The following is a 27,310-nucleotide window of genomic DNA, read 5'->3' as shown; positions in this document are numbered from 1 at the left end:
AATTAGCTTAATTTAATCTTTCCACAGTATAAAAATATGATATATACATACATATGTGCGTGTGTGTATATATATACAGTCATTAACTCAATTTAACTAGATATTAGCTGTAAGGTTGTCCTTTATCATATGTTATAGAATTATAAATAATATTGATAATTCAGGAAGTTAAAGTTTAAATATTAGGAAACATTTTTCCTTGGATTGATTTTTATTTTTAAAAATTTAGTGTGTGTGTGCGTGTGTGTCCTTCTGTCCATGATGCGTGTCTATGAGTATGTGTGACATGGTACACCTGTGGAGGTCAGGAGACAGCTTTGTGCAGTCATTTCTTTCATCTTCACATGTGTTCCCCGGATCAAAACAGTTTGCCATGTTTACATAAGCACCTTTACTTACTGAATCGTCTGGCCCGCCCTCTATCAATCTCTGCTGGGCATAGTTTATAAAATCCTTATGTAGTTGTTTGAAATCATATGAGAAATTATTTTTTAATATATTGAAAATATATGTAACTATTTTGGCCTTATAAAAAAATTAGTGAATAAGATCAACAATGGTTTGCCATAGGCCAGTAAGTAACACAGTTGTATCCAAGTTTTTGATCGGTGTCATTGGTCTTGAATCAAGTTAGGCAAGAAGAGTTGCTGAGACCAGCCCAAATTTCTTTCTTTTAGTGAAACCTGAATATCACATTCATTTACTTATTAAGTCTTTGTGCAGTACCTCTTACGTACTTGCTCTTTTAGACGCTTGAGATTTCTCAGTAAGTCAAAGGTCCTTTTAGATCGTGCATTGTAATTGGCAGTCAGTAACATCACGAGTTACACACTTGGTTAAAAGCATTTTTACAGTAGATAAGATGAATAGAACAAAGGAACCAGAAGGAAACTAAGTTGTGGGACTTTATATACATAAAGTCCTATATACAGCACTTTGGACGCTTCCTGGAGATGTGAACACACAGCAACGTTGGCAGTTAGCACATCAGCATTATCATCCTGTGTGTCATTTGCTGAATCATGCTGATTCTACTACTACGTTGTTTAACGTTGGTCATTTCCTTTCCATCATGAATATTACAGTTCAAACCGTAGGATCTTGCCTGCTCCTTTACAGCCACTGTCTGATTAGCTTCCCTCCTCTCTTCCTAGAGGCTTGTCAGGCTTGTACACTCTTGTTAAATTAACATATTCCTTTTTTGCTCTGAAACCTTAATTCTTTTTCTCTTCACTTACGGACACATTCACTCGAGGCGTTTGTAATTCCAGCTTACTCCTACACAACACAGGTTTCATATACCTTTCCTATGGTGCATACGACACTTTCGTATGCCTTTCCTCAAGCTGTGTGGATTCTTTGCCATTTGAAATACCTTTAATTTTACTTTTGCTGCAGTATGTACATTCCATTTCCATCCCAAACATTTCCAGTAGTTTGGGTTAAGAATTCTATTAATATCCGTGCTTTGCTCTGACTGGTTTGCTCACTTCTAGTCCCCGAGCTGGTAACACAGATGCGAAGGGTAACAGCTCCTACGACTTTGTGTTTATGTTCTACCATAGTTACACATTACCAAGGAGAGGCGTTCACACATACTTACAGTAGGCATCTCTTCTTTGTCGTTTTGCTTTAGAAATGACCAGCAGGATCAAGTAGCTGAGCTTGAATGTGAGGAAAACGTTATCCCAGACTCACCAATAACATCCTTTTCATTTTCTGGCGTTAACCGGCTACGAAGAAAGGAGAATCTCCATGTTCGATACATAGAGCAAACACACACTAAACTGGAGCACTCTGTGTGTACAAATGGTAAGGGCCACAGTTGTGTTTAGTTATTGGTTCTGTAAAGTATTCACTTATGTGTATGTAGCCCAGCTTGGTGAAGGAAGAGGGACATTGTTCAGATAAGTAAGGGTGTCACTGTGCCTGAATTTAAGATCCATTAGTAAAATGACTAATAAGGTTTTGTTGTTGTTGCTGCGGTTGCTGTTGTTGGCATTATATACAGACATGAACAGTAGTTCATCTGAATTTGTGTGTATAATTTTATGCATACATGCCTATGGATATATGTATGTGCTTGGAGCACACAGAATAGAGTGTTGAGTCCCCTGGAGCTAGAATCATAGGAAGTTGTGAGCTTCCTGCCCCATGGATGCTGGTAACCAAGCCCAAGAACTGTGCAAAAGCAGCAACTGCTCTTAACGGTTGACCCATCTCTCCAACCCCTATGTGCATTTTTTAATATATATACTTTATGGACTCATTTCTTTTCTTTTTGAGACAGTCTCTCTGTATCCTTGGCACTATCCTGGAACTTACTATGTAGACCAGGCTAGCTTTGAACTCGTAAAAATCCTCTTACCTCTGCTGCAGGAATTGAAGGTGTGTGCCACTGTGCCCTGCTTAATGTATCCCTTTTGTTTGTTTTGTTTTGCTTTGCGTTTCTCAAGACAGGGTTCTTTGTCCTGGACCTTGCTTTGTAGACCAAGCTGGCCTCAAACTCAGATCACCTGCCTCTGCAGCGCATGCTCCACCATGCCTGGCTTGTGGAACCTGTTGCAGTTTATTCTTTTGGCTAACTGCTTCAAAAACTACTGTTTTAGATGGTCTTGTACTTGTAGTATATGTGACATGATATTGTGTTTATTTTTTTTTTATTGGTGTTTAAAGGGCAAAGACCAATTCTTAACCCAAAATATTTGAAACATTTGCAAAAAGAAGGTTTGCTAAATTAGCTCTTAAAAAAATAAGTAGATCTATGTAGCTGGAGAAATGGCTTGGCAGTTCAGAGCACTGGCTGCTCTTTCAAAGAACCCAGGATTCAGTTCCCACCAAACAGGGCATCATGCAACTGTCTTTAACTCCAGTTCTGTGAAATGCAATGCCGTTTCCTGGTCTCCATAGATACCAGGCACATAGTACACAGCCAGTACAGTACAGACAGGCAAGCACCCATATTCATAAAGTGCAAATCTAGGATCCTTGAGAGATGGCTTAGTGGCTGAGAGCACTTGTTCTTGCATAGGGTCTGGGTTCAGTTCCAGCACCCTTATGGTGGTTCACATCCACCCACACGTCCCTTTCCAGGGATCTGATTCTCACATTGTGGGCACGCCGTATAAATAGGTATATGCAGGCAATACACGCATACACATAAAATAACACGTAAAATAAATATTCTTTTTGTTTATTTGTTTTTCAAGACAGAGTTTCTCTGTATAGCCTTGGCTGTTCTGGACTTGCTTTATAGACCAGCCTGGCCTCAAATTCACAGAGATCCACCTGCCTCTGCTCCCTGGGTGCTGGGATTACAGGTGTGCACCACTGTGCGTACTAAAACAAATATTAAAAATTAATTAGATCTTTATTCTTTGGAAATGTAAATAATTCTTATAACACTTACACCGAAAGCAAAAGTATAATAGTTAAAAAGCGACGAAGGGAATCTAGAAGAGGAGAATGAAGTGGGGGAGGGTGGTGAGAGTGCAAGGTAAGGGAGGAAATAAAACTAACAGTAAAGGCTGTCTAAAAGACCGTATGGAAATCTACTACTGCAGAAGTTTTCTAAAATACATAAATATGTTAAAGGAAACTACGAGGAGTCACTTTATAATGAGAGAGACGATGCCTCTAAGTTAAGCTTCCAGTGCTAGGAATGGGTGACATCTAGTTGATTTATTGGCCAAAGGGGTCCCCTAGACTAGCACCTCACAAAAGTCACAGAGGGTTCACAAGGATATTGGTTCCCCTCCATAGCTGCTGACGATACAAGCTTGCTTTATCACTGAATGTGAAGAAACTGAGATAGTGCTCAACCAGAAGCTTCGCCCCTAGTGACTAGCATTCGTGGTTCTGGAAAGTTTTGCACACTAACAGAGGAGAGAAGTAATTAGATAATTTCACCCATCTACAAGCCCTGTGACGTACAAAAGACACACACCCACAAAATAGACTGCTGCGGTAGTGGCACAGTGTTACGGAAATAACCAACCACTTCTTAGTTGGACTCCAGGCCCACCTCATGTGATGAAGCCACCACCTGAGGCTACTAACATGGCCAAGAGCCTGTAACTACACAGGCTATGGGCCTGGGGAAAGCCCACTACTGTTATCCTGCTAAAGGAACAGAGCAGTAAAATTAGTCCTGATGACATATTGCTGTACCCATAGAGCAGAGCATTGTTCAGTTCTCTTCAGAGAGTGTCTTGGAGTAGGGGATAATTAACAAAGAGCTGTACAACTGAACTACATATAGAGAATGAAGACGTTGAGGCCCTCAGCCCCACATGGATGCCTTTATCAAGCCAGTCCGTCCCATGGAGGCTCGGGATATGAGCTAAAGAGGAGGAGGAAAGGTGGCAAGGGTCAGGTGGTAGATGGCTCCAAGAAAGCGCTTCTTACAGACACAACAGGACTGATACACATGAACTCAGACTATGACAGTTGAAGTAAGACAAACCTGCAGAGGTTTTAACCAAGCAAAATCTGAGCCCAGCGCTGAGAGTGGAAAGTGGACACAAAGGTTCGCCCCTAATTAAGAAGCTATGGGCTGGAGAGATGGCTCAGAGGTTAAGAGCACCATCTGCTCTTCCAGAGGTCCTAGCAACCACATAGTGGCTCACAGCCACCTGTAATGAGATCTGGCGCCCTCTTCTGGTGTGTTGCCATGCATGCAGGCAGAGCAACATATAAAGAATAAATAAATAAATAAATCCTTAAAAAAAAGAAGAAGAAGAAGAAGCTATTTGCAGTTGATACCTGCTAGGAAGGTGTCACAGGATTTATCAGCTACACTCCAGGCAGGCCTTATGCCCAGAAGTCTGTGTGTGACCGTGGGCACACGCATGGGTATGCACACATATCTTTTTTTGGTATGTAAGGAGGCTTTCTTTTTTTAGTCTGTTTGATTTGGCATTTTAAAAGTAATTTTCCTGGTTTTGTTTTTGAGAAAATATGAAGTTGAAATGGTAGGGAGGATTTGGGAGGAGAAAGAATATGATCAAAATATAGTGTTTAAAAAATTTTAATAAAGATTAAAATAAAAAAGAAACTAATCACATCTTTATTTGAAAATGTGAAGCTTGGCAGGTTTCCTCATTTTGTGTATTTTATCACCATCTAGTGGAGAACAGAAAAAAATGTTTTTAAAGCCTTCATCTAAATGGAGCTAAATTAAAGTATAAGATCCTAGGTCTTAAATGAACATTTATTGATCTTTAAGTTGCAGATAGATAGCTATGTATATAAATTAAATCATGATTAAATCCATCCATATGAATATCCAGAAAAGAACTGCTGGGATTTTATTAGTAATTATTTGTATCCATAAAGGCTTCTGGCTTATTTCCTAATTGTAGAAAACAAACATACTTTAAAACTTGGTTTTAATCTTATTCAATTTTTTAATTAAAAAGTAAAGAAAAAATGATTCAGTAACTTAACTAGTGTTACTCTCTTTACCATATATACTTGTCTAAAAAGTTTTTAGCACTTTTTAATTTTCAAGTTATAATTAAGTACAACTCTATTCCTTTACCTTATCTTTTGGCTGTCTCTGAACTGTGTATTTAAGCAGTAGAGATATCTCCAATAAAGCACATTCCAGAATTTCCTTTCAAGATAGATTTTAGAGAAACATGAACCAGTAACATTTTCAGTAAACTTAGTGCTTTGTCCCAGAGAAGAAAAGTGACCGAGTGGTCACTACCTAGGTAACTGAGTTCATAAGAAGCTAACCTGTTCTAGTCTGCTCTCTTCCACTGAGAAACTAAAGAATTGTGAGAATTGTGTCCATAAAATAATGGTTATTAGGCTAATTTATATTGACTTGTCAGAATAACTTGATAGCATCTTTTATCATTACTTATTATGTAACCTCTTTTCAGCTCCTGCACCACATAACTCTGAGGAACATGAAATTCTGGTAGCTGACACATGTGATCAGAGTCACTCACCAGTATCTAGTAAGTAAGACATTGAGGCTGTAAGTTTAAAAGTGTGGGTGTTGGTAGGCGAAAATGACCACCACTCAGAGTGAGCCAGTATTCTAAAGGTATGTTTAATATGAGAAAGTGATGGTATGCCAGAATTAGTTTATGTTAATATCTAATCTAATGTAAAATGCTAGTGACTTAAGTAAGAAAGACTGTCATTCAGCATCTGGCTGGGTGGCCTGGTTCTGAGCCCAGTGGGCTGGTCCAGGCGCAGCTTGCTTCCAGACAAGAACAGAGGGGCCTTGAGATTAAAGGTCCCAAGGATCCACTTCCTGCTCAGGGGCAGGTCAGAGTGCCCAGACCGTGGGAGGTGGAAAGTGGATGTCCCCTGGGTGTGATAGTTTAGCTCTTTTAAAATGAGACTGCAGGTCTCAAAAGGCAGTGGAGACTCATAGCCCCCAAGCTGGTGATGATACCAAAAGTGTCACAGCTCCTTGTTTGCGCTGCTGGGCTAAGCACAGCAGAGGAAGCAGTTGGATATCTGAAACTGGCAGACAGGCAGGCCTGGGGGAGCCGCAGGCCTGGCAGTGCGTCACCAGGGCTCAGCGCTGAGCCTGTAGTGGCGGTGGAGCAGCCCCAGTGGCTGCAAAGGCCGTACCACCCTGGAATAAATGGAGTCTCGGCTGGTCATGGTGGAAGAATGGCGCTCGGCAGCCAGGCTTTATTGATAAACCTTGGGCGGTGAGGAGGGGTTTTGAGGGCGAATGTGTCTGATTCACTAGGGCTAAGGGTGCTAGGACACTTAATCTACATGTACATGTGCAGAACCTCATTTACACGCAGTAACTCATGGTCCTATCAGGAAGACAGTGAGGCGATGACTTACAGGAACAGTTAAGGGTCACTTGCTGGAGGCTAGGATCTCCGTAAGGTTGGGTGCCTCAGGAATTCCCTGAGCTGGCTGAGCAAGCTCCTTATCAGGAAAGGGTCAGGTCTATAATCTTCCTTGAGGGCTATGTGACAGTCCTTACAAGACCTGGGGTTACCCCACATGAGAAAAGGGAGTCCACCTTCATAGCCCAAGTGCCAGTCAGACTTCAACTTTGTCCAGCAGAGTCCTTAAAAGACTTTATTGTGATTTGTTCCTTCATTCAACAAATATTTAAGGGTCTGCTGTGTCAGACATTGAACAAAGAAAGCCTTTGCCCTTTTAGAACGTTCAGTCTGGTTATGGGAGAAAGAAAACAAATTTATGTCAGGTAGAGGCAAGTACTCTGAAGACCATGCATGGTGACAGGACAGCAGAGAGACTTCCTAACGTGACACATGAGCTAACGGAACGGGTGACATCCAGGAACAGCACCCTAGACAAAGCACAGTTCTTAGTCTGTGAGGATCGCTACAGCAGTCTGTGGCTAGAGCAGCGTGCATGAAGGGAAAGGGATTGTGGGCAGAAGGAATAGTACAGTTGCGTCTTGACAGATAAAAGGGACTGGGAGAGGCAGGCCAGTTGGCATGGTGTGAAGAAGCTTTAAATTCAGGAGTTTGGCTCTGAAAATATTGTTTGAAATTTAAAATAGATGTTCAGATAAGGAAGTTAATTTAAGATTTGGAGTAGGAATGTATATATGAGTTCATATTTAGAGGAGAAGGTTAGCGAACTGACATGCAGGTGGAAGTTGTTAACGTAGTACCTAAACCATGAGGTTACTGAGCACGTGTACGTGGAAGAGACAACTTCAGGTGCCAAGGCCTGGGCAGGTCTGCCACTGTGTTAAGCAGTGATTTTTCTTATCTCCCCTATTCTTTCTGTTATAGTCAGAATTACCTTTTTATCTAAGTATTTACATCTGGCCTTTCAAAAATATTGGATCTTTTTCTTTTTTTTTTTTTTTTTTTTTTTTTTTTTTTTTTTTTTTTGAGACAGGGTTTCTCTGTGCAGCCTTGGCTGTCCTGGACTCACTTTGTAGACCAGGCTGGCCTCAAACTCACAGTGATCCACCTGCCTCTGCCTCCCAAGTGCTGGGATTAAAAGCATGCGCCACTATGCCCAGCTTGGATCTTTTTCTTGTTCACAAGAGAAGTTCTTAACTCTTCTAAATTCTTAAGCATAATCTGACCCCCAGTTCATAGGCTTGGCCTCTTGTCCTTCTACTCTCATCTTTCACAATTCAGTTTCTAGCTATTAAATATAGTTCTCTGAAAAGCACTTTTGCTCCATATATCTGTATCCTTTTAAAGATACCTGAAATCCTACTTCCACCCCTGATCTCATTTAAATGGCCAGACTTCCCTATTGCAGGATATTTGATCCCATTGTGAACTCTGAGATTGTGAACTGTAAAAACCTCCTTATTGTTTGTTGTGGCTGGGCCCTAGCACACACTTTAATCCAAGAGCTTTCTGTTTGCTTGGTGGGTTTTTGTTTGCCTTGTGTTTGTCTTGGTTTTTCAAGACAGGGTTTCCCAAGAGCTTTCTGTGCATGGGATTTAATAAAGTTAACCCTAGGTCGAGAGCAGGAAACCAGCTGACAGGGAGTAAGTAGGTAGGAGGGACTCTGAGAGAGGGGTACTTATGACAGCATGAAGAAGAAGGAGCTCTTTAGCGCTTTGGCTTTTAGCTTTTCCTCCTGGGCTGTCAGCTGAGCTAGCTAGCAAGCTTTTAGGTTTTCAACTTTTGGGTTTTTCCTTCCCTACGTGAGCTGAGTAGAAAGGTCAGCTGGGTGCTTTCTGTGACTCTGAGCTAGCAGATTTCCACCCTGGCATCTGGCTCCTGAGCAGTCTCAGCACTAGGGAGGCAGTTCAAGGCCGTCCTGGTCTACAGAGTGATTTTCTTCTTTAAAACAACACTTCCCTTTTCTTAAAGGATCATGTTAGGCATTAATTTATGTAGTTTGTCTTGATTTCCCAAAGCAGGTTTAGGATTCTGCTGTAATTAAACCTTTATTGTGTGTGTTGTTGTTGTTTTCATTCTTCTACAAATTCTTTTTCCCCCCTAGAAAATAGTTCTGTTTTTAACCTTTCAGTATAGTGACTAGGCTCTTGGGAAGAAGACGTATAACGTAAATGTTATACTCAGTTCATTAAAGAACAGTAGAAAACTTGGATGAATAAAAACGTTTAACAATTTGGATGCTAAAGTATCCGTCCTATTGCTATTTATTGAAAATATTTTGGACCTTTTGAACAGTTTAAAATTTGTCCACTGTCCTCTTCAAAGTGGTACCTTGATTTTTTTTTTAACTAATCTCTGTGATATGTATAATCTTGATTCTTCTCCTAATCTTTGTGGGGTTTTTAAATATATATCTACTCTCTAAAAGTGTGTAATGAGTGTTTTTTTCTTCTTTAGAAATATGTGGAACAAGCAGTTACCCCATTGATCAGTCATCTTATAATTTGGATGGTGTTGTTGCTGAAACACTTGGACTTAATGTTCCAGAAGAATCTGTAAGTAATCACTTAGTTTCATGATTATATGAATTATTAATAATTGATAGTCTTCTTGGATCTATTCTTAAAGAGTTAAGCAGGAGCCAGTTATGATGGCACAGGCTGGTAGGATACGGTAACGAGGCAGGGCAGAGGACCATGGGGTTGAGCAGAAGGAAAACGCTTTTATCCAGCCATCATGGGAAAAGGCCTAGAACAGAACTAGGAAGGCCCATTTCCACATCTTTCAGTGCAGTCACAGCAACAGGTTGTTAGCATAGGAATGGAAGGACTTTTGTCAGCTGCTTTCATGCCTCTTCTTTCATGCTTCCTCCCCATAGTCATTCTAGGAAAACATGCTTTAGAGTGAGTTCAGAGTTTATTGGGTCTGTCTGACAGCCATTACATTTTCATTTGATTTGAAAAATGACCTGAATTTTAAGAACTACCAATTCACTTAAACATAATCCTTAGAGGTTAAGTCAGAGACTGACCCTACAATTTTGTTTTAATTATTTTAATACTATCCTATGTCTAATTTACTTTTTCCCCCTTACTCTTATAACATAAAACATTGGAATTCCCCAATCTTAAATTCTTGGTATTTGGGGTTCTTATTTTTAGATTTATTTACTTTTATCTATTTATGTATATGCCTATATGTTGGGGTGTGTGTGTGTGTGTGTGTGTGTGTGTGTGTGTGTGTGTGTGTGTGTGTACACACATGTCCATAGAGGCTAGAAGAGGTCATCAGATCTCGCAGAAACTGGAGATGAGTGCTGGGAATTGAATCCCAGTCCTCTGCATCACTAACCTGTTTCTCCAGCCCAACATTTTAGGTTTTAAGGCTTCACAAATGCTAGGTCAAGTTCTGTTTCGATACAACTTTAACGAGTGGGGATTTAAATTGGCTCAGAGGCACAGCACTTGTGTAATGTATACCAGGCCCTGAATTTGACCGCTAGTACAAAAACAAATGACAGATTTAAAATAGCCCTCCTTTGCTTTTGCCAGTAAATATGTATGTGCTTATAGAAAATCCTCTCTCTGCTGAAATTCTAAAATTGAGTTAATTTTTCATTACCTTTCAATTTTTACTCTTAAAATTAACCCTAAAGTGATAGTGGATAATTTTTATTAGCTTCTGAACATTTAAGTGTGTTTAATAGTTTCTACTTCCTTACTAGCCATAGATGTAGCAAGTTCAGATATGAAATGTATTGTAGGAGGAGGTTTTCTTACAATCTTATTCATGTGTCAACAGCATCTTTGTGGGTTATAGACACGGAACCTCAGATCTACTGAACTTGTGTTTTAATGATTCCCAGTTGACTTGTATGCACATTAAATCTTGAGAATTCCCTCTATAGGAGGGAATTCACCTTTCATTTTAATGTATATTGGTGTTGAAGTATTTTATAAAGTATTAAATTATACTTATATAAAGTATTAAAAATAAATAAATTATACTTATAAAGTATTGAGGTTTTTCTCTTCATATTTTTATTACAATAAAATTTAGATAACAAAGTTGGTCATTTTAAAATCTAGAGTACAGAGATATTTATACATTCACAATATTATACAGTTCCCTTCTCTTCTAATTACATAGCTCTTCATTCTGGTTCCTTTTACTTTATTTATTTTTGAGATTTGTTTGGATTGTCACATTTATCAACTTTAAGCTTACTTTACTATTGAAGGAACCCCAAGGTCCTACAAGCCCTCTTGGAGATGAGCTCTACCACTGTCTCAAAGAAGATCACAAAAAACAGCCTGCTGGGGAATCTGTAAGAAGTAGTGAAGATAGTTTAAGGTAATTTTGAACATATAGCTTTTTTGTTTGTTTGTTTGTTTGTTTTTTAAATGTAGCTCCATTAACCCTACAAGGCTGAATTTCAGTAATGCTGCACTCCCCCAAAGTGGCTGCAGGTATTATTTCTAGATCCTGTTCCTGCATCAAGTAGCATTAAGCGCTCTCAGTCTTGCTTTATCCCATTAAAGACACAGTCATTTCTTTGTATCTCCAAAGACTAAATGTGTGGATGATGCATTTTATGTTATGTTTTGTGTGTGAGCCTGTGTGTATGAATGTGCACCATGTATTCCCAGGGGTCAGAAGAGCATGTCAGATCCCCCGGAACTGGAGTTACAGACAGTTGTGAGCCCGCATGTGGGTGCTGGAACTCAATCTGGATCCTCTGCAAGAATTGTTAGTCCTTTTAACCACGAAGCCACCTTTCTATCTCAGTTTTTGTTTTTGTTTTGTTTTTCTCTAATTTCATAGTATTTACTAACTACTTATGGTGATAAAGCATTTTGCTTGCTTGGTTTTTTTAGGTATGTTTCTTTTTTTGTTTTTATTTTTCATTTATATGCATGTGTTGGTGTAAGGGTGTCAGATCTTGGAGTTACAGACAGTTGTGAGCTGCCATGTGGGTACTGGGAATTGAACCAGGGTCCTTTGGAAAAGCAGGCAGTGCTCTTAACCACTGAACCATCTCTCCAGCCCCTAGATATGTTTCTTACATTTACTTTATATTATGATAATAATGTGTCAAGTGAGTTTTATTACCCTTATCTTGTTTAAGATAGTATAGTTATTGAGAGCATTTACTGAGCTCTGAATTTAGTTCTATGATTTAAATTTTTTCCATTGGAATTGCTCATAAGATTTAGTAAAAGCAAAAGACTTTTGAGTCCTCAGTGGACTTTATTTTCATCTTCATCTTCTACTCTACCAAGTGGGAAGAAACCAACATTTGTGTTAATCATCTGTGTCTAATTAGTAGATAATGCCTTACTGTTCTGTATATTTTTTAATACCGTTTTTACAGTTTTTAAAAATTACTATATATTCTTTCTTTAGATTTTCAAACTCTGCTTCAAAGACACCTCCCCAAGAATTTACTGCTCGGGGGTCATCCCCTGTGTTTGGAGCTACCTCTGCTGTGAAAACCCATTTGGGTTTGAATACAAGTTTCTCCCCTTCTCTTTTAGACATTGGGAAAAAAAACCTTCTGAAGACAGGTCCCTTTAGCAACAATTCTGTTTCTAGATCAGAGAAAGTTAGATCAAAATCTGAGGATAATTCCCTTTTCGCACAACATGGTCTTGGGTCTGAAGTAAACAAGGTCATTAGCCAGTCCTTTCCTAATAAGCAGATACTTACAAATAAAAACGTAAGTGACTCTGTAGATGAGCAGGATGGTGCTGATCATCTTAAAGATGTTACCACTGATAAATATTTGGTGCCTTTAAAGTCACTTGGAGGCAAAGCATCCAAAAGGAAGAGGACTGAGGAAGAGGGTGAGCATGCAGTAAGCTGCCCCCAGCCTTGTCTGGATAAGGAGAATGCTCTCCCTTTCCCGCTGGAGAGTCAGTTCTCCATGAATGGAGGCCATGTGATGGATAAGCCTCTGGACCTGTCAGATCGCTTCGCAGCTACTCAGCGTCACGAGAAGATCCATGGGAATGAAGCTTCTAAACACAGACTTAAGCAAGCCACCATGTATGATGCTTTGAAGCCTACTCCAAAGGGCTCTTCCTCGGGCCATAAAGCTGTGAGTGGGGCCTGCACATCAACCAAAGACTCTTCAGAGACATATTGTGTACAGCAGTGTGTACTCCAGTCCTCTAGTAAAGTCTCTCCAGACCATAAAACACCATTACAGATAAAAGAAGAAAACCCTGTCTTCAAAACCCCTCTGTGTTCACAGCAAAGTTTGGAGACAGAGAATCTTTTTGGTGATGTGAAGGTTTGTGTTAAATGCTCAGAGATTTTGATTAATATTGTTTATGATTTCATCTAGGGGCTAATAATTATTTCTGTTTAGGGCCCTGGTTCTTTTGTGCCAACAAAAGTAAAAAGCAGATCAGTCCATGGAGGATGTGAGCTTGCATCAGTTCTTCAGTTAAATCCCTGTAGAGTTATTAAAGCCAAGTCTCTGCCGGACAATCAAGGTGTGTGCTCCTCTGTTAAACTGGGCAACATTTAGTCTTCAGACAGAAAGTCAGGGGGAGGATCTTATTTATTCCTGCATATGTCTGTGCTTGTAGCATTTTTCTTACTGGTTTTATTTTACCTTGGATTTTTCTGCTCTTATTCTTTTTCAAAAATTATTTTAAATATTTTAATACATATTTCTAGATGGTTTTTGTTTTTGTTTTTTATTTTATTTATTTATTTATTTATTTATTTTTGATTTTTCGAGACAGGGTTTCTCTGTGTAGCCTTGGCTGTTTTGTAGACCAGGCTGGCTTCGAAGTCACAGTGATCCACCTGTCTCTTGCCTCCTGAGTGCTGGGATTAAAGGCGTGCGCCACCACTACCTGGCGCGTATTGGTTTTGTATATTTATCTATATAGTTCTTTCTTTTTTTTTCTTAAAGACTTATTTATTATTATGTATACAGTGCACTGCCTGCATGTATACCTGCATGTCAGAAGAGGGCATTAGATCACATTATAGATGGTTATGAGCCACCTTGTAGTTGCTGGGAATTGAACTCAGGACCTCCAGAACAACAGTCAGTGTGCTTAACCTCTGAGCCATTTCTCGAGCCCATATAGTTATTTCTTACTTCCTTTCCAAAAGTTTTTTTTTTTCCATGTAAAATATGTTTTATTGTTTTTAAAAGGGTTTAGGATTTGGTTTTAGATCAGGCTGCACGTCTTGCATCTCTCACATGTCAACTGGCTTCAGCCAGCAAGACTTCATTAAATCCAAAAGAAAAGGAATAGCTTTAATTTTGAAGGAAAAGGTCCAGTTCTGAGAATAATTAACATTAGTCTTATTTAAGACAAAATGAGGGCTGTTTTATGATGCTTTATACACCTTTCTCCTCACACAGAACCAGGCATGTAATTCTGTCTCAGCCAGGCACTGATACTGATGGACACCTGCATGCACATAGCCTCACAGGAGCCCTTGGGCTGACATAAATGCACACACGCACGCTTGTGCACCCCACCCCACCCCCAATTATGGCATGTCAAGTGGAAAGGTTTTGCTGGTACTGATCAAAACCCCAGGACAACAGCAGTCTAAACCTAGAGGGTAAGGTATTTTGAGTTATGCTAAAGCAATCTATTGTCATGTTATCTTAGGCATGCAGTGCTAGATCTGCATGTGCACTGCCTGCCAGAAGAGGGCATCAGGTGCCTGGGTGCATGGCTGTGAGCCTCCATGTGGTTGCTGGGAATTGAACTCTGGACCTCTGGAAGAGCAAACAGTGCTCTTATCTACTGAGCTGTCTGTCCAGTCCTGGAAAAACTTTTTAAAACGTATTTTAACTGTTCAGTTGGTTTTTTGTTTGATTGGTTTTTGTTTTTTAGTGCTTTAGAGGGAGGCAGTACTAGGGATTGAACCCAGGGCCTAGGGAAGCAGCCTACCACTAAGCTCAATCCACAGACCTAAACTATACAGAATGTTTAAAAAGTAATTCATTATTCAAAACTTTTTTTCTTTGCATTGAATGTTTTGTCAGTAAGCTTATACAAATTAATAGGTTTTTAACTTCTTGTTTAAATCTTGTACATGTGAGTGTGTGCAACAAGCCCGTGTACATGTATGTACATGTGTGTGTGCACATTTGTGCAGGTGTCTGTCCACCTTCTTTTTAGGTGATCTCATTGGTCTGAAGCTTTCTGTAGGCTGGCTGCCAACAAGCCCCAGGGATCTGTCTGTCCCGTGCCTGGTCTTATGTTTAGGGCCTCATGCTTGCTCAGCAAACACATTATCTTATGAGGTCTCCCCAGCCCCTAAATGTGTTGTTAAAAAACAAATTGCCCCAATCTAAGCTCTGTTTGCAGTATTTTTCTTTTTTAAATCATTGGGAGGTTAAGCTGTGCTTTCATTATTGATTTATTTCCCTTTTTGCCTGAAGCACATCATTTAGTTGTTCCTCCTGCACAGGTTTCAGTCGCTAAGTGAGAATGTTCAGTTTGGGGTGGTGTCTTTGTTGTTGTTTTCCCCACTGTTCTTAGTTTCTTATCTCTCTGTTTGACTTGTTTTCCTCACTGTTCCTTAGGGATCATACTATACCTGTTACCTTTGCAGCCTATTTGCAATTAGTAACATTTTTCTTCAAAGTCTTAAACTACAGTTTTGTAGTTGTCGTGTGTTATTTACATATAATACTACATTAAAATCCAAACAGTTTTAACTTTCAAACAGTTACTTTATTGAAATACAGATCACCGACCATGAAAATGTCCCCTGTGTGCAGCCCCGTGGTTTGGGTGTACTTACCGAGTTGTACTGCTCTCTCTGCAGTCTCAGCTTGTCGTCTGCTGTACGTTTTCTTCCTTCCCAATTCTAGTTATCACTGTAGATTGAGATGTTGTAGAAGTTTTATATGAATAGACCTATTAACTGTGAAATCTGACTTCTTTCCCTTGGCACAGTGACTTTTTTTTTTTTTAACAGTGATTTCTTTTATCTTTATTTTTCTGTTACTATTGCACGTGTGATGTGTTTCTGTGGTTGTGTAGTGGCACAATATGTGTAGGCCAGGGCACAGCTTTGTGCGTTTTCTCTGTGCTTTCACACAGGTCCCCAGGTGCACACTCAGGTCACCATGCTCGCCTGGCAAGCGCCTTTGCCCTCTGAGCTATCTCTCCAGCACTGGCATCGTGTTTTCAGTTCCTAATCATATTGTAGTGTATATCAATATTCCATCCCTATTTATTGCTGAGTAAAATTTATTATATGCCATCATATTTTCATCAGTTAATACAAGTTTGCTGTCATTGTTACCTTTAAGAATAATACTGCTATGAGCATTTGCATACAGATTTTCCTGAAATGGATGTTTTCTCTCTGCCCCGCCCTCACCCACAATTTACCTGGGACTAAAATTGCTGAACCACATATTAGCTCTTAGTTTGACCTTATAAGTATCTACCTATTTCCCAAAGCAGCTATGCCATTTCTCATTAACACTGTGGTTGTGTGAAAGTTTCAAGTTTAGTGGGCATGGACAATCTCATTTTTGTCTTGCATTTTTCTGATAGTCATAATGAGCACTTTTTTCGTAATGATTATTGGCCATTTGAACTCTCCGGTAAGAATCTTTGCTCACTCTGAATTGGGATATTTATTTATTTTATTTTTTAAGATTTAAAATTTTTATGTGTATTTTGCCTGTATGCATATTTGCATCATGTGTATTCCTTGTGCCTGCAGAGGTCAGAAGGGAATCAGATCTTCTGAACCTAGAAGGATAGACAGTTAAGAGCCACCATATAGATGCTAGGAACCAAACCTAAGCCGTCTGCAAGAAAAGTTAGTGCTTTTAATGGTCAAGCCATTTCTTCAGCTCCTGGGGATATTTTGTTTATTGGTGTTTTGAGACAGAGTTTGGTTTTTTGTTTGTTTGTTTGTTTTTGTTTGTTTGTTTTTTGTAGCGTTGGCTGTCCTAGATTCACTTTGTAGACCAAATTGGCCTCGAACTCAGAGAAATCTGCCTGCCTCTGCCTCCCGAGTGCTGGGATTGAAGGGTGTGCTACCACGCCTGGCTCAGGATATTTATTTTTAGTATGTGCTGTGGTATTCTTTATATATCCTAAGTGATTTACAGAACATTTTCTATTCTGTGGGTCCTGTAACATTTTAAAATTAAAATGGGTTTCTAACTTGTGCTTCTTCCCCCGCCCCTGTTTTCAAGATGCATCCTTTGAGAATATCCAGTGGAGTGTAGACCCAGGAGCAGACCTTTCTCAGTATAAGATGGATGTCACTGTAATAGACACAAAGGTAGGTTTGGGAAGTAGAAGTAAGGCCTGCGTGTTCCTTACTGTAGTGAATTATCAGTCCCCTTGAAATACTTTCTATGTCATTTATTGTGTATGTGTGCGTGTACACATTAGTGCACACCATGTGCATGTTATTTCATACATGTAGATGTCAGAGCACAGCCCTCAGGATTTGTTCCTCTCCTCCTCTCGAAGTCCTAGGGAGCCAAACCCAGGTTGTCAGGCTTGTCGACAGGTGCACTTACCCGCTGAGGCACCCTGTCAGCCCAGCATAGCAACTCCTTAACACTGGCATGTGCTCCCTCCCCTTCCTGCTAAGCAATGCTAATTTTGAAAGGTTAATAATACTTTCTGATGTTTTGAAGGCCTGTGATGTAAAACATTAGTATTTTTAAATGATAAAAATTATAGTTACATATTCCAAGTGATTTTACCTTTATCATAAGTCATCCATCATATGCCCTTAGTTTTAGATAGGATCTCACTGTACAGCCCAGACTGGCCTCAAACTGACCCTCCTCCTGTATCAGCCCCACAAGTGCTGGAACTGTAGGTGTGTCCCACCATGCTAACAGTTCCATCATATGTCTTGATTAGCCTTAATTTTTTTTTTTTAGATTTTTATTTATTATATGTATTAGTTTTGCCTGATGATACCGCAAAAGGTCAGAACATAGTGTCAGATTCCCTGGAATTGGAGTTACAAATGGTTGAGAGTCACCATATGAGTGATGGGAATTGAGCCTGGTCCTCGGCAAAAGCACCCAGTACTTTAGACTAACAAGCCATCTCTCCAGCCTTCTTGACTAGCCTTTAAAAAAAAAAAAGAAAGAAAGAAAGAAAAAGGAAGAAGAAAAATGTTAAGACATTGGTTTTTTTGCAGTTGACTTTTAAACATATAATTTGGTGTGTGTGTGTGTGTGTGTGTGTGTGTGTGTGTGTTTGTGTGTTTGTGTTTGAGACAAGGTCTCACTATGTAGCTCTGTATGTCCTGGAACTCAGATGTATTCCAGCAGGCTGGCCTTGAACTCAGAGACTGGCCTGCCTCTGCCTCCTGAGGGCTGGAATTAAAGATGTGTATCACTACACCCAGCTGTGTTTTAGGGGTTTGTTGTTTGTTTTTCATTTGAACTGGTAATGTGTTTTTGCTTTGTGTTCAGGCTCCATATAGTTACTGAAATTCTCCTACATGATGACACATTAGGAAATTATCTAATTTATTAAAGTAACATCTGTCTATAAAAGAAATCACATTTTATTATTAAACTTGCTTTTCATGTGTATTAAAGTTTTTCCTGCAACGCAGATTGGAGAAGGTAGGTAAAGCACAAAGGACTTTAGTGGTAAATAAGTCTCCATTTCCTTGGCCACAGTTCTCCTTTTCCTCAGATTGACATGAAGTGTTTATGTATTGAGGGTAAAATGTTCTACAGGCAAGAAAACCTAAATCTTTGTTTCTGAGATATAAAGGTAAATACAACTTAATGATGTAAAACTATAATATTTGCTGGGCAGTGATGGCTCACACCTTCAATCCCAGCACTTAGGAGGCAAGCAGATCTCTGAATTCAAGGCCAGTCTGGTCTACAGATTCCAGGACATCCAGGGAGAGAAACCCTGTTTAAATATAAAATAAAAATAAAATATTTTATAAAAATAAATAAAATAGTAAGATTTTAATGAGTGTTTTAAATTCTTTCTGTGTTCAAAAGATGATATAAGATTATGAAGGAATAATTGCTAAACTTTTGGGTTTTTAATATATTTAGGATAGCAGTCACTCACGATTAGGAGGAGAAACAGTGGACATGGACTGTACGTTGGTCAGTGAAACCGTGCTTTTAAAAATGAAGAAACAGGAGCAAAAAGAAAAAAGCCCAAGTAAGATTTGTTTTGATTTTGGTTACTTTAATGAAATGTAGAATGAAATGTTTAGTTATATCATTATAGTGATACGTGCAGTAACTTTGTAAACTAGATTTTGGGGCTTTTTTTTTCCTAAAGATTTTTTTTTTCATACATATATTCTAACCACCCTTTTCCTCTCCCCCAACTCCTCCAAGATCTTCCCCACCCACCCTACTCCAAACCTTCTATTTTTTTTTTCTCTTAAAAAAAAAAAGGAAAGAAACCACAAAAACAGAAACCAAAATATACAAGCAAAAAACCAGTAAGACAAAAATTGCCCAAAGTTATATGAGACAAAAAAGTCTACAAAAATACCATTGAGTTCTGTTTATGTTGGCTGACTATCGCTGGGCATGAGGCCTACCCTGAAATGTGGTTAATATACCCCATGAAACTCTGTTAAAGAAAACCAATTTTTCCTTTGCTAGTGATTGTCAATTGCAGATGGCTTCTTGATTCGATGTGGGAGCCTTTGTCCACTCGTCCTTTCAGTGCTGCCACCGTCTCTGCAGGTTCATGTGTGCATCTGCCCCTTAGTGTCTGAAAGACAACGTCTCCTTGGAGTCTCTTTGCCTCTGGCTTCTGCACTCTCTCACCTCCTCTTCACACAGCTCCCTGATCCCTGGGGGGGAGGTGTTTGGTGAAGACATCTCGTGTAGGGCTGAGTGCTCCAAAGCCTCCACTCTGCACATTGTTGGTCGGTATATTAGTTCCCATTTCCTGCAAGAAGAAACTGACGTGATGGTGAGTCAGCAAGGCACTGACATGAGTGGAGCAAAATGCAGTAAAGCATCATCTATTATTCTTTCCTTTAACAAAACAATAGTGTTTAGTTTTTCCCCAGGTCCATGGTATCCAGTCTCTTGGGCATCCGAGCAGTGTCAGGCATGGCTTCTCTCTCATGGCTGGTTCCACCTCCAGTGTTTAGGACAGCATATCTTGAAGACAGGTCAGCACTGTAGGTCACAGGATCTGTAGCTGTGTGCTTCGGTACCAGCTTGATGTCTTCATGTCCCATGAGGTACAAGAGTGGTTTCCTTATCCGCGTTCAGCAATAAGGCCTTCCATCAGCCTGTGGAGAGCCACCTGCAGCCTGGCCGGCAGCCTGAGATGTCGGGTTCCATGGCACTCTGCCTGACAGCTCACCTGAACATGCTCCATTCTTGGTACTGGGGTTCACTTGGTGGTATACGTGTCTGCTTGGGTATTGTCTCCCCTGCTATTTGGTGACTCCATTTAGATTTTATTCGTATATATTTTAAAAGCCTTTACAGTAACAAGTTTCCAAATGGCCCACACTGTTCTCACATTCCACTCTCCTCCCCACTTAGTCCCCTCACTCCAGTTCCCCTTGTGTGCCCCCAGCTCTGTCTTTCCATAACAACATATTTCCCTTTCCCTGGAAGATCCTGGCCTTGCCAATAATCCCTTACTTTGTACCTGACCTCTGGTTATATGGATGTAGCATGCATATTGAAGGCAAGTGCTAACATCTACACAAAAGAAAAAATAAAATATTTGTCGGTGGGGGGGAGGGGGAGGGTCTGAACTACCTTATCCTAGAGCAGTGGTTCTCAACCTGTGTGTCACAACCCCTATGAGGTCGCATTTCTGATAATCCTACATACCAGATATTTGCATTATGAATTATAACAGTAGCAACATTACAGCTATGAAGTAGACTCAGCACAGCACGAGGAGCTGCATTAAAGGGTTTCAGCGTTAGGAGGGTTGGCACCACTGCGCGAAAAGATGATTTTCTAGCTCCATCCATTTACCTGCACATTTCATAATTTAAGTTTTGGTTTTTTGTTTGTTTGTTTGTTTTTTGAGACAGGGTTTCTCTGTGTAACAGCCCTGGCTATCCTAGAACTCAGTCTGTAGACCAGGCTGGCCTTGAACTCAGAGTTCTGCCTCTGCCTCCGCCTCCCAAGTGCTGGGATTAAAGGTGTACACCACCAAGCCTGGCTCCATAATTTTAATTTTTTAAAATAGCTGAATAATATTCCATTGTCTAATTGTACCAGTTTTCATTCTCCACTTATTTTTTAATTGGTGTGTTTGTTTTTTTCCCTTTTTGGTAATGTTAGGAGTGGTTTGGTTTTTAGTCTTTGCGACAGGGGTCTTGTTACATAGCTCAGGCTGGTCTTGAACTTGCAGTCTTTCTGTCTCACCCTCCTGAATTCTGACATTACAAGCTTGATCACCATGCCCAACTCTAGCTCTGTTAATGTTATGTTCTTGGTTATTTCAGAAAAAAAATCCTTTAGCCGTAACAATTTTATTTCATCAATTCACTTTGTTTTCAGGGGTCAGCAAGGTCTACCCAGTAGTCAGTTTGTAAACAGTCTTATTGTAGCATGGCTTTGTTTGATTGTTGTATGCATTACCTGTGACTGCTCTCTACAAAGGCACAGTTGGTTAATTGATAGAGACTTTATGGCCCCATGAACTAAACTATTTCCTGTCTAACTTTTTTTTTTAGAAAAATGTTTGCTTAACTCTGGTGTAGACAACTTTTATTATATAGTACAGGTGAATCTTAAGAGCCTTTTTAGAATTAATTATTTTCTGAAGTAGTTTGATAAGAAGAGGGAATCTGTAGAAACATATTGGCATAGATTTATAAATTACTACTAAGAAAAGGAAGTGTAGATTATGAGTTAATCTGCCATATTCTGCCTTTACCAGGAAGAGGACTTAATCAAATCAGAGGCATCTACCTTTTTTGTAGTAAGAAAAATTTGTTAACTCTTTGCTAAAAGTTTTCTAAAAGACAAGGAGGCAACTAGGCCTGGTGGGCATTAATCAAGCATCTCTACCTGAAGAGGCACACAGCATGAAGTGTCAGCAAACAAGTATATTATATAGAAGAATAAGGGCCCACTCATGAAGATAAAGTACCGAAATCAAAGGGATTGCTCAATGATCTTCTGTTAGAAACTGTGAGGGCATTCCATCTGTGTGGTCAATCTGCGTAATTGTCTACAGTCTACCTCCTTAAGCTAAGAAAATAGAAATGTGCAGGTTTTTTAAAAATTAGGTTTATTTTATTTTTATGTGTGTTTTATCTGAGTGTGTGTGTGTATGTGTATGTGTGTGTGCGTGCGTGCTTGGTGCCTATGGAGAGAAGGATATGGTGTTAGATCCCCTGAAAGGAGAGTTAGAAATGGTTTGAACTACCATGTGGGTGCTGGGAAACAAGCCTTGGTCTTAACCACTGAGCCATCTCTCTAATCCCTGAAGCACCTAGTCTTACATGTCTTACATGTCTAACTTTGAATCAAATACTCACTTAGTGCTCTAAATGTGGTGAGAAAACTTAGGAGTCCCTTTCTTAAGTCGTTGCTCCTTAGTAGTGAATAGCAAATTGTGTGGCCACGCAGGTGCTGTCACATCACCCTGCTAGAACAATGTGTGATACACTGTATCTGTTGAAGCCGTATTGGCCTCATTAAAGTAAGCCTCCTTAATGCAGAAACGAGGTACACCAGTAAAATTCTCAACTGCTGCTAATATCTTTGTATCCCTACTACATTAGCCCTACCAGGTGCTGTGATAGAAATAACAGAAAGTGTACAGCCAAACAGTAAGTCAGCACCTGAGCTCTGTGGTCACTGTAATAGGCACTGAATCTGTGTCTGGTTTTCCTAAATTGGTACTTTTTAAATTGACTGTATAATGGGTCATGTAGTTAAATCTGTGAAATGAATTCAGCACTTTGATGCAGTAGAGTGTGAATTCATTGTTTCTCTCCATTTTTAATTACCAAATGCTAACAGTGATTTTTATTGCTGTTTTGTTAGAAAAATAAGGAAGTAAGTGTAATGTTTGGTATTTATACACTTGTTTATATTTAGCATTTTTCATCATGTGATGTATTTTCTAGTTCTCAGTTTCCTTGATAAGAATTCTTTTGAACTTTGTGAATTATATATGAGTTGATAGAAGGGCAAAGTCTTCAGTAACAAAAACTAGCTTTGTCATCGTAGGACAGCACTTGAAGTCACCATTAAACGTCTATAAATGAGCAGTAACTAACAACTAAGACTTAGGTGTTCATTCCTACCTCATTTACCCTTGTGAGAATTAAGCCACAGTGAAATAATGTTGGCCTAAAAGTCTCTAAATACTTTGGGAGAAAAAATACACACACACACACACACACACACACACACACACACACACACACACACAGTTTTAGTCACTGATTTCTACTCTTTTAACATTACAGCTTACAAGTAGTATTCTAGAATAATATTTTCAGCATGTCCATGAATGCGCTTAACTCACTCCATATTCAATAAAACACTCTTTACAACTAGACCTAAAGTCTATATTATAGTTGTGTTTTGTTTTAAGTATCCTTAAATACTCCATGTACTAAAGTTTTTTCCCACTTAACACTGTCTTTGAGAAGTGTCATAAAACTGATGGTCTTAAATCGTTTTTCACACATGTATCTATGAGCATTTCATATATCCATCTATCTAAAAACACTCTTGAAGTTACAGCCTACAACCCACATGTAAGAATCCTCTCTAAAATAAGTGCTCTCACGGATTGTATTATATTACTTTGTGGTGGTTACCATTAATCTGTGGTTCACATTGGACTGTTTAGAAAGCCAAAGCTGACTTACTGCTAATCCTGTGCTTTTTTGTATAGATGGAGACATAAAAATGAATGACAGCTTGGAAGATATGTTTGATCGGACAACACATGAAGAGTATGAATCCTGTTTGGCAGATAGCTCTCCCCAGGTACCAGATGAGGAAGAAGTGTCTGCTTCCACAAAGAAACCAAGCAGTACGTATAGGCCTAACGTTACCGTGCACGTGTGAAGGTTCAGAGCTGGTTTCTGTGCCCCTAGATCTAGTTGCAGTCCTTGTTCTTGAAAGTCTGCTGTCTAAACTTTGCTCCCCAGCTGTCCCAATATGTCGTGTCAGTAAAGCAGTTTAACAGCTTAACTTTGCAGGAGAGAGAACAGGGCTGGATGTCCTGCCAGCCAGGGGAGGAAAGGAGAGGCAGAGGAAGTGGTGATTCGGCCACAGCAGGAGATACGAGGAGAGAGCAGGTGGAGCAGAGAAAGCCATAAGTGCAAGTATCTCAGGGATATGTGCCGGGAGGAAGTCCGGTTATCTCAGAGGATTGAGACTAGATTAATGCTGCTCAGTCTTGTGCTGGAAAGCTTGTTAAACAAGTATAATCGTTTGGTTTCAATTATTTGGGTGCTAGCTGGGTTAAGAAAGAAACTGCAGTACACAATTTTAAAACAACCACTAACAAGTAAATCTGTTTTCTCTTTAATTGTACATTTTCTATTACACTGAGTTCGCTGAGTCATCAAGCTAATTAATAGAGGATTGATTAGAAACATTTCAAAAATTACATGTTTCTTAAATAATGTTTTCAGTTATTAAAAAATTACTTAGCTAGTGTCCTACAGGAAGTGTGGCAGTAGAGTACTCTGTCTATCTACTTACTTAGTATTTTATAAGTAGTGTGACAGGAAAGGGTCCTCCGTCCACTTAGAACTCCTAAGAAGATAATTGCAAGTTAAAAGTCTTGCTAAGTATCTCATGTTACATTTAACACTGTCTATCTCAAAATTTCTTCTCATTAACTTTTTACATTTTTGGTTTCTAGAACTTCCATTTCTCAGAATATTCTTAAGACTTTCCGCCCCCCTCATATAGCACATTTGCTCACAGCTTTTATAGTCATTACTGAAAATTAGTACAAATGTGTATTTCTAGGTTTAGCATGTAATGAATCCCAGTATTTGTGGATAATTGTTAAATACTTTTGTGTCTCCGAAGTTTAAACTATAAATGTCTGAGCTAAGTTCCATATGTTTGCTACCAAGTAACTTCTTATTTTTTCAACCACAGCATACATTTTAAGGTTTAACTTTTCATTTTCTCAACTCCCATACCAAAGTGCTTACTGATTTTTCTTCATAGAAAAAAGTAGGTTTGGGAAACAATATCAAAGGCTCATTCTGATAAATTTTTATTTACTAGACAGTTGAATGGTTCTGTTAGTAAGCAGTCAGTGTATGTGGCGTTTGAGCAAGAAATCCAGAGTAAGAACCTGGGTGTGGTGGGGCATTCCTTTAATCCCAGCACTGGGGAGGCAGAGGCAGGCAGATTGCTGTGAGTTCCAGACAAGCCAGGACTATTATAAAATAACTCTGTCACAGGAAAAAAAGAAAAGAAAGAAAGAAAAGAAATGAAATCCAGAGTAAGAAGATAATTTGAGGACAAGGAGTTAACAGGAAGTAGGCTATGGCACTGAGGACGCTCACCAAGGTGTTGAAGGAGCAGAAAAGCACTCAGGCTCTAACCTGGCATAGAGCAGCATAAATCGAGCAGAGTTGAGCCGGTGGGGGCGGTGGGGAGAGGCCCTGCGGCCACTCCTGACCGCTGACTTCAGTCCTGTGATCGACATGCTATGGAAGGAGGGGGCCAACTCCCAGGATTTGTTCTCTGACCTCCACAGTCACGTGCCACCACAAACATGTACATTCACATTAAGTGAATAAATACAATTTAAAAATACAGGAGGAGAGACAAAAACATGCACAGATTAACAGAAGCAGCAAAGGAAATTAACATGGTGCTCTGGACATGAGGTAGAAAGGAAATAGTTGTTCTGGAAACCAAGGGAAGACAATTTGTGAACTCATGGCACTCGTCTCCTCAGAGCAGTGCACTAGAACCCTCCGTGTATCGTTATGACCAGCTAGACCCTGATACAATCCACTTACAAATTTTTTGTTATTTTTCTTTTTTTGTTTGTTTGGTTTTGGTTTGGTTTTTGGTTCTGAAGACAGGGTTTCTCTGTGTAGCTGCCTGTCCTAGAACTTACTCTGTAGACCAGGCTGGCCTTGAGCTCAAAGATCTGTGAGCCTCTGTCTCCCCGGGGCTGGAGCTAAAGGCATGCGCTGCTGCCCAGTAGATTTTTGCTTTTCTATTCTGAGGGTCCATGTCCTCCTGACTCTCTAGGTTTCATTATCCGCGCAGTGCCCATCTACCCAGTGGCTAAAATCAGAAATAGGAGAATCAGTTTTTACATAGTTCATTTTTTATTACCAATCAAAATTAAATATCATATATTATTTATAGATATTGTCATTGTTTTGTGATAATAATAGAAGCCCATGAAAGTCAAATTCAACAATGTCAGAATAAATCACAGAAATATAAAAATTAAAACCTTAATGAAAGCTGGAATTATTTGCTGTGGTAGTAGTGGCTTGCCTACCATGTGGAAAAGTCTGTAAAGATTCTCCCTTACCTAGAAAGACAAATAAAGGTGGTATTGGGGTGAGATTTAGCCCAAGAACCAGAGGTTGGAGTGAGAAGTGAGGGTCATATTTGACTTTTTTTGGTTTTTCGAGACAAGGTTTTCCTGTGTAGCCTTGGCTGTCCTAGACTTACTTTGTAGACCAGGCTGGCTTCAAACTCATAGCAATCCACTTGCCTCTGCCTCCTGAGTGCTGGGATTGAAGGCACCACACCCGGCTTGACTTTATTTTTTACCTTATTGTCATGCCCAGTCCAATGCCCTGGAGGTACTGTCCAGAGCATACTGTACATTACTGTTTCTCTCTGTCCCTGTTCTATAGCCCTGCTATTTCACCTGTTCTAAATTTTCCACAGAATACTAGGATGGCCTTATTTTAAATATAAATTGGATTATTTTATGTTTTCAGCTAGAAATTTTTGAATGAAAAGCTATTTGAATAACCAATAAGCACATGAAGAAAGTGTTCATTATTATTGGGTATCAGGTATTGAATTCACATTTCCTGGGGTGATTAAAAGCACTGACAAACAAATATTAGGGTCCTATATATTGGTGACAAGAATTTAAAAATTTCAGAGGCTCATCATCAGTTTTGTACACAATTAAGAATATGTCTATCACAGCATTTAACTCATATATATATATGTATGTTCTAAGAAAAGTGAAAACACTATGCTTATGATCATAAGGTTAGGATTGTAGCAGTGAAAAAATATCTATAACAGTACAATTTGTAGTAACTTAAAACTGAAAAATCCTGCATAGCCATCAGCAAGCTAATACATTAAAACAATGTAGATAAACCTCTAACTTGCTATGATGGGAAAATAAAAATGATTTTTAATTGTAATTTTTTTATTTATTGAGTATGTAATTGTAAAAGAAGCTATTTGGTAAAAGAAATCAAATTAGTGTTGAGGAAGAGGTAGAAGAGAACACTGCTATATATAAGAAACAAAA

The 27,310-nt window shown here is 39.3% G+C and overlaps 1 protein-coding gene across 4 annotated transcripts in view; it reads left to right on the top strand.

Moving 5' to 3' along the window:
* The window catches only part of RBBP8 (RB binding protein 8, endonuclease), a 91,588-nt gene that overhangs the window by 55,243 nt on the left and 9,035 nt on the right, over positions 1 to 27,310 (top strand). For all 4 annotated transcript variants that reach the window (XM_084780717.1, XM_084780715.1, XM_084780716.1 and 1 more), the window contains 9 exons: positions 1,637 to 1,812; positions 5,892 to 5,969; positions 9,291 to 9,388; positions 11,074 to 11,186; positions 12,240 to 13,128; positions 13,207 to 13,333; positions 17,041 to 17,129; positions 18,898 to 19,009; positions 23,705 to 23,845. In XM_084780717.1, coding sequence (XP_084636843.1) covers positions 1,637 to 1,812; positions 5,892 to 5,969; positions 9,291 to 9,388; positions 11,074 to 11,186; positions 12,240 to 13,128; positions 13,207 to 13,333; positions 17,041 to 17,129; positions 18,898 to 19,009; positions 23,705 to 23,845 — 1,823 coding nt within the window. The remainder of the gene's footprint in view (positions 1 to 1,636; positions 1,813 to 5,891; positions 5,970 to 9,290; positions 9,389 to 11,073; positions 11,187 to 12,239; positions 13,129 to 13,206; positions 13,334 to 17,040; positions 17,130 to 18,897; positions 19,010 to 23,704; positions 23,846 to 27,310) is intronic.

This window comes from Acomys minous (assembly GCF_964271855.1).
Source record: "Acomys minous genome assembly, chromosome: 4".
Lineage (NCBI taxonomy): Eukaryota > Metazoa > Chordata > Mammalia > Rodentia > Muridae > Acomys > Acomys minous.
Note: the sequence above shows the minus strand (reverse complement) of the source record. Positions and strands in the feature narration are given on the sequence as shown.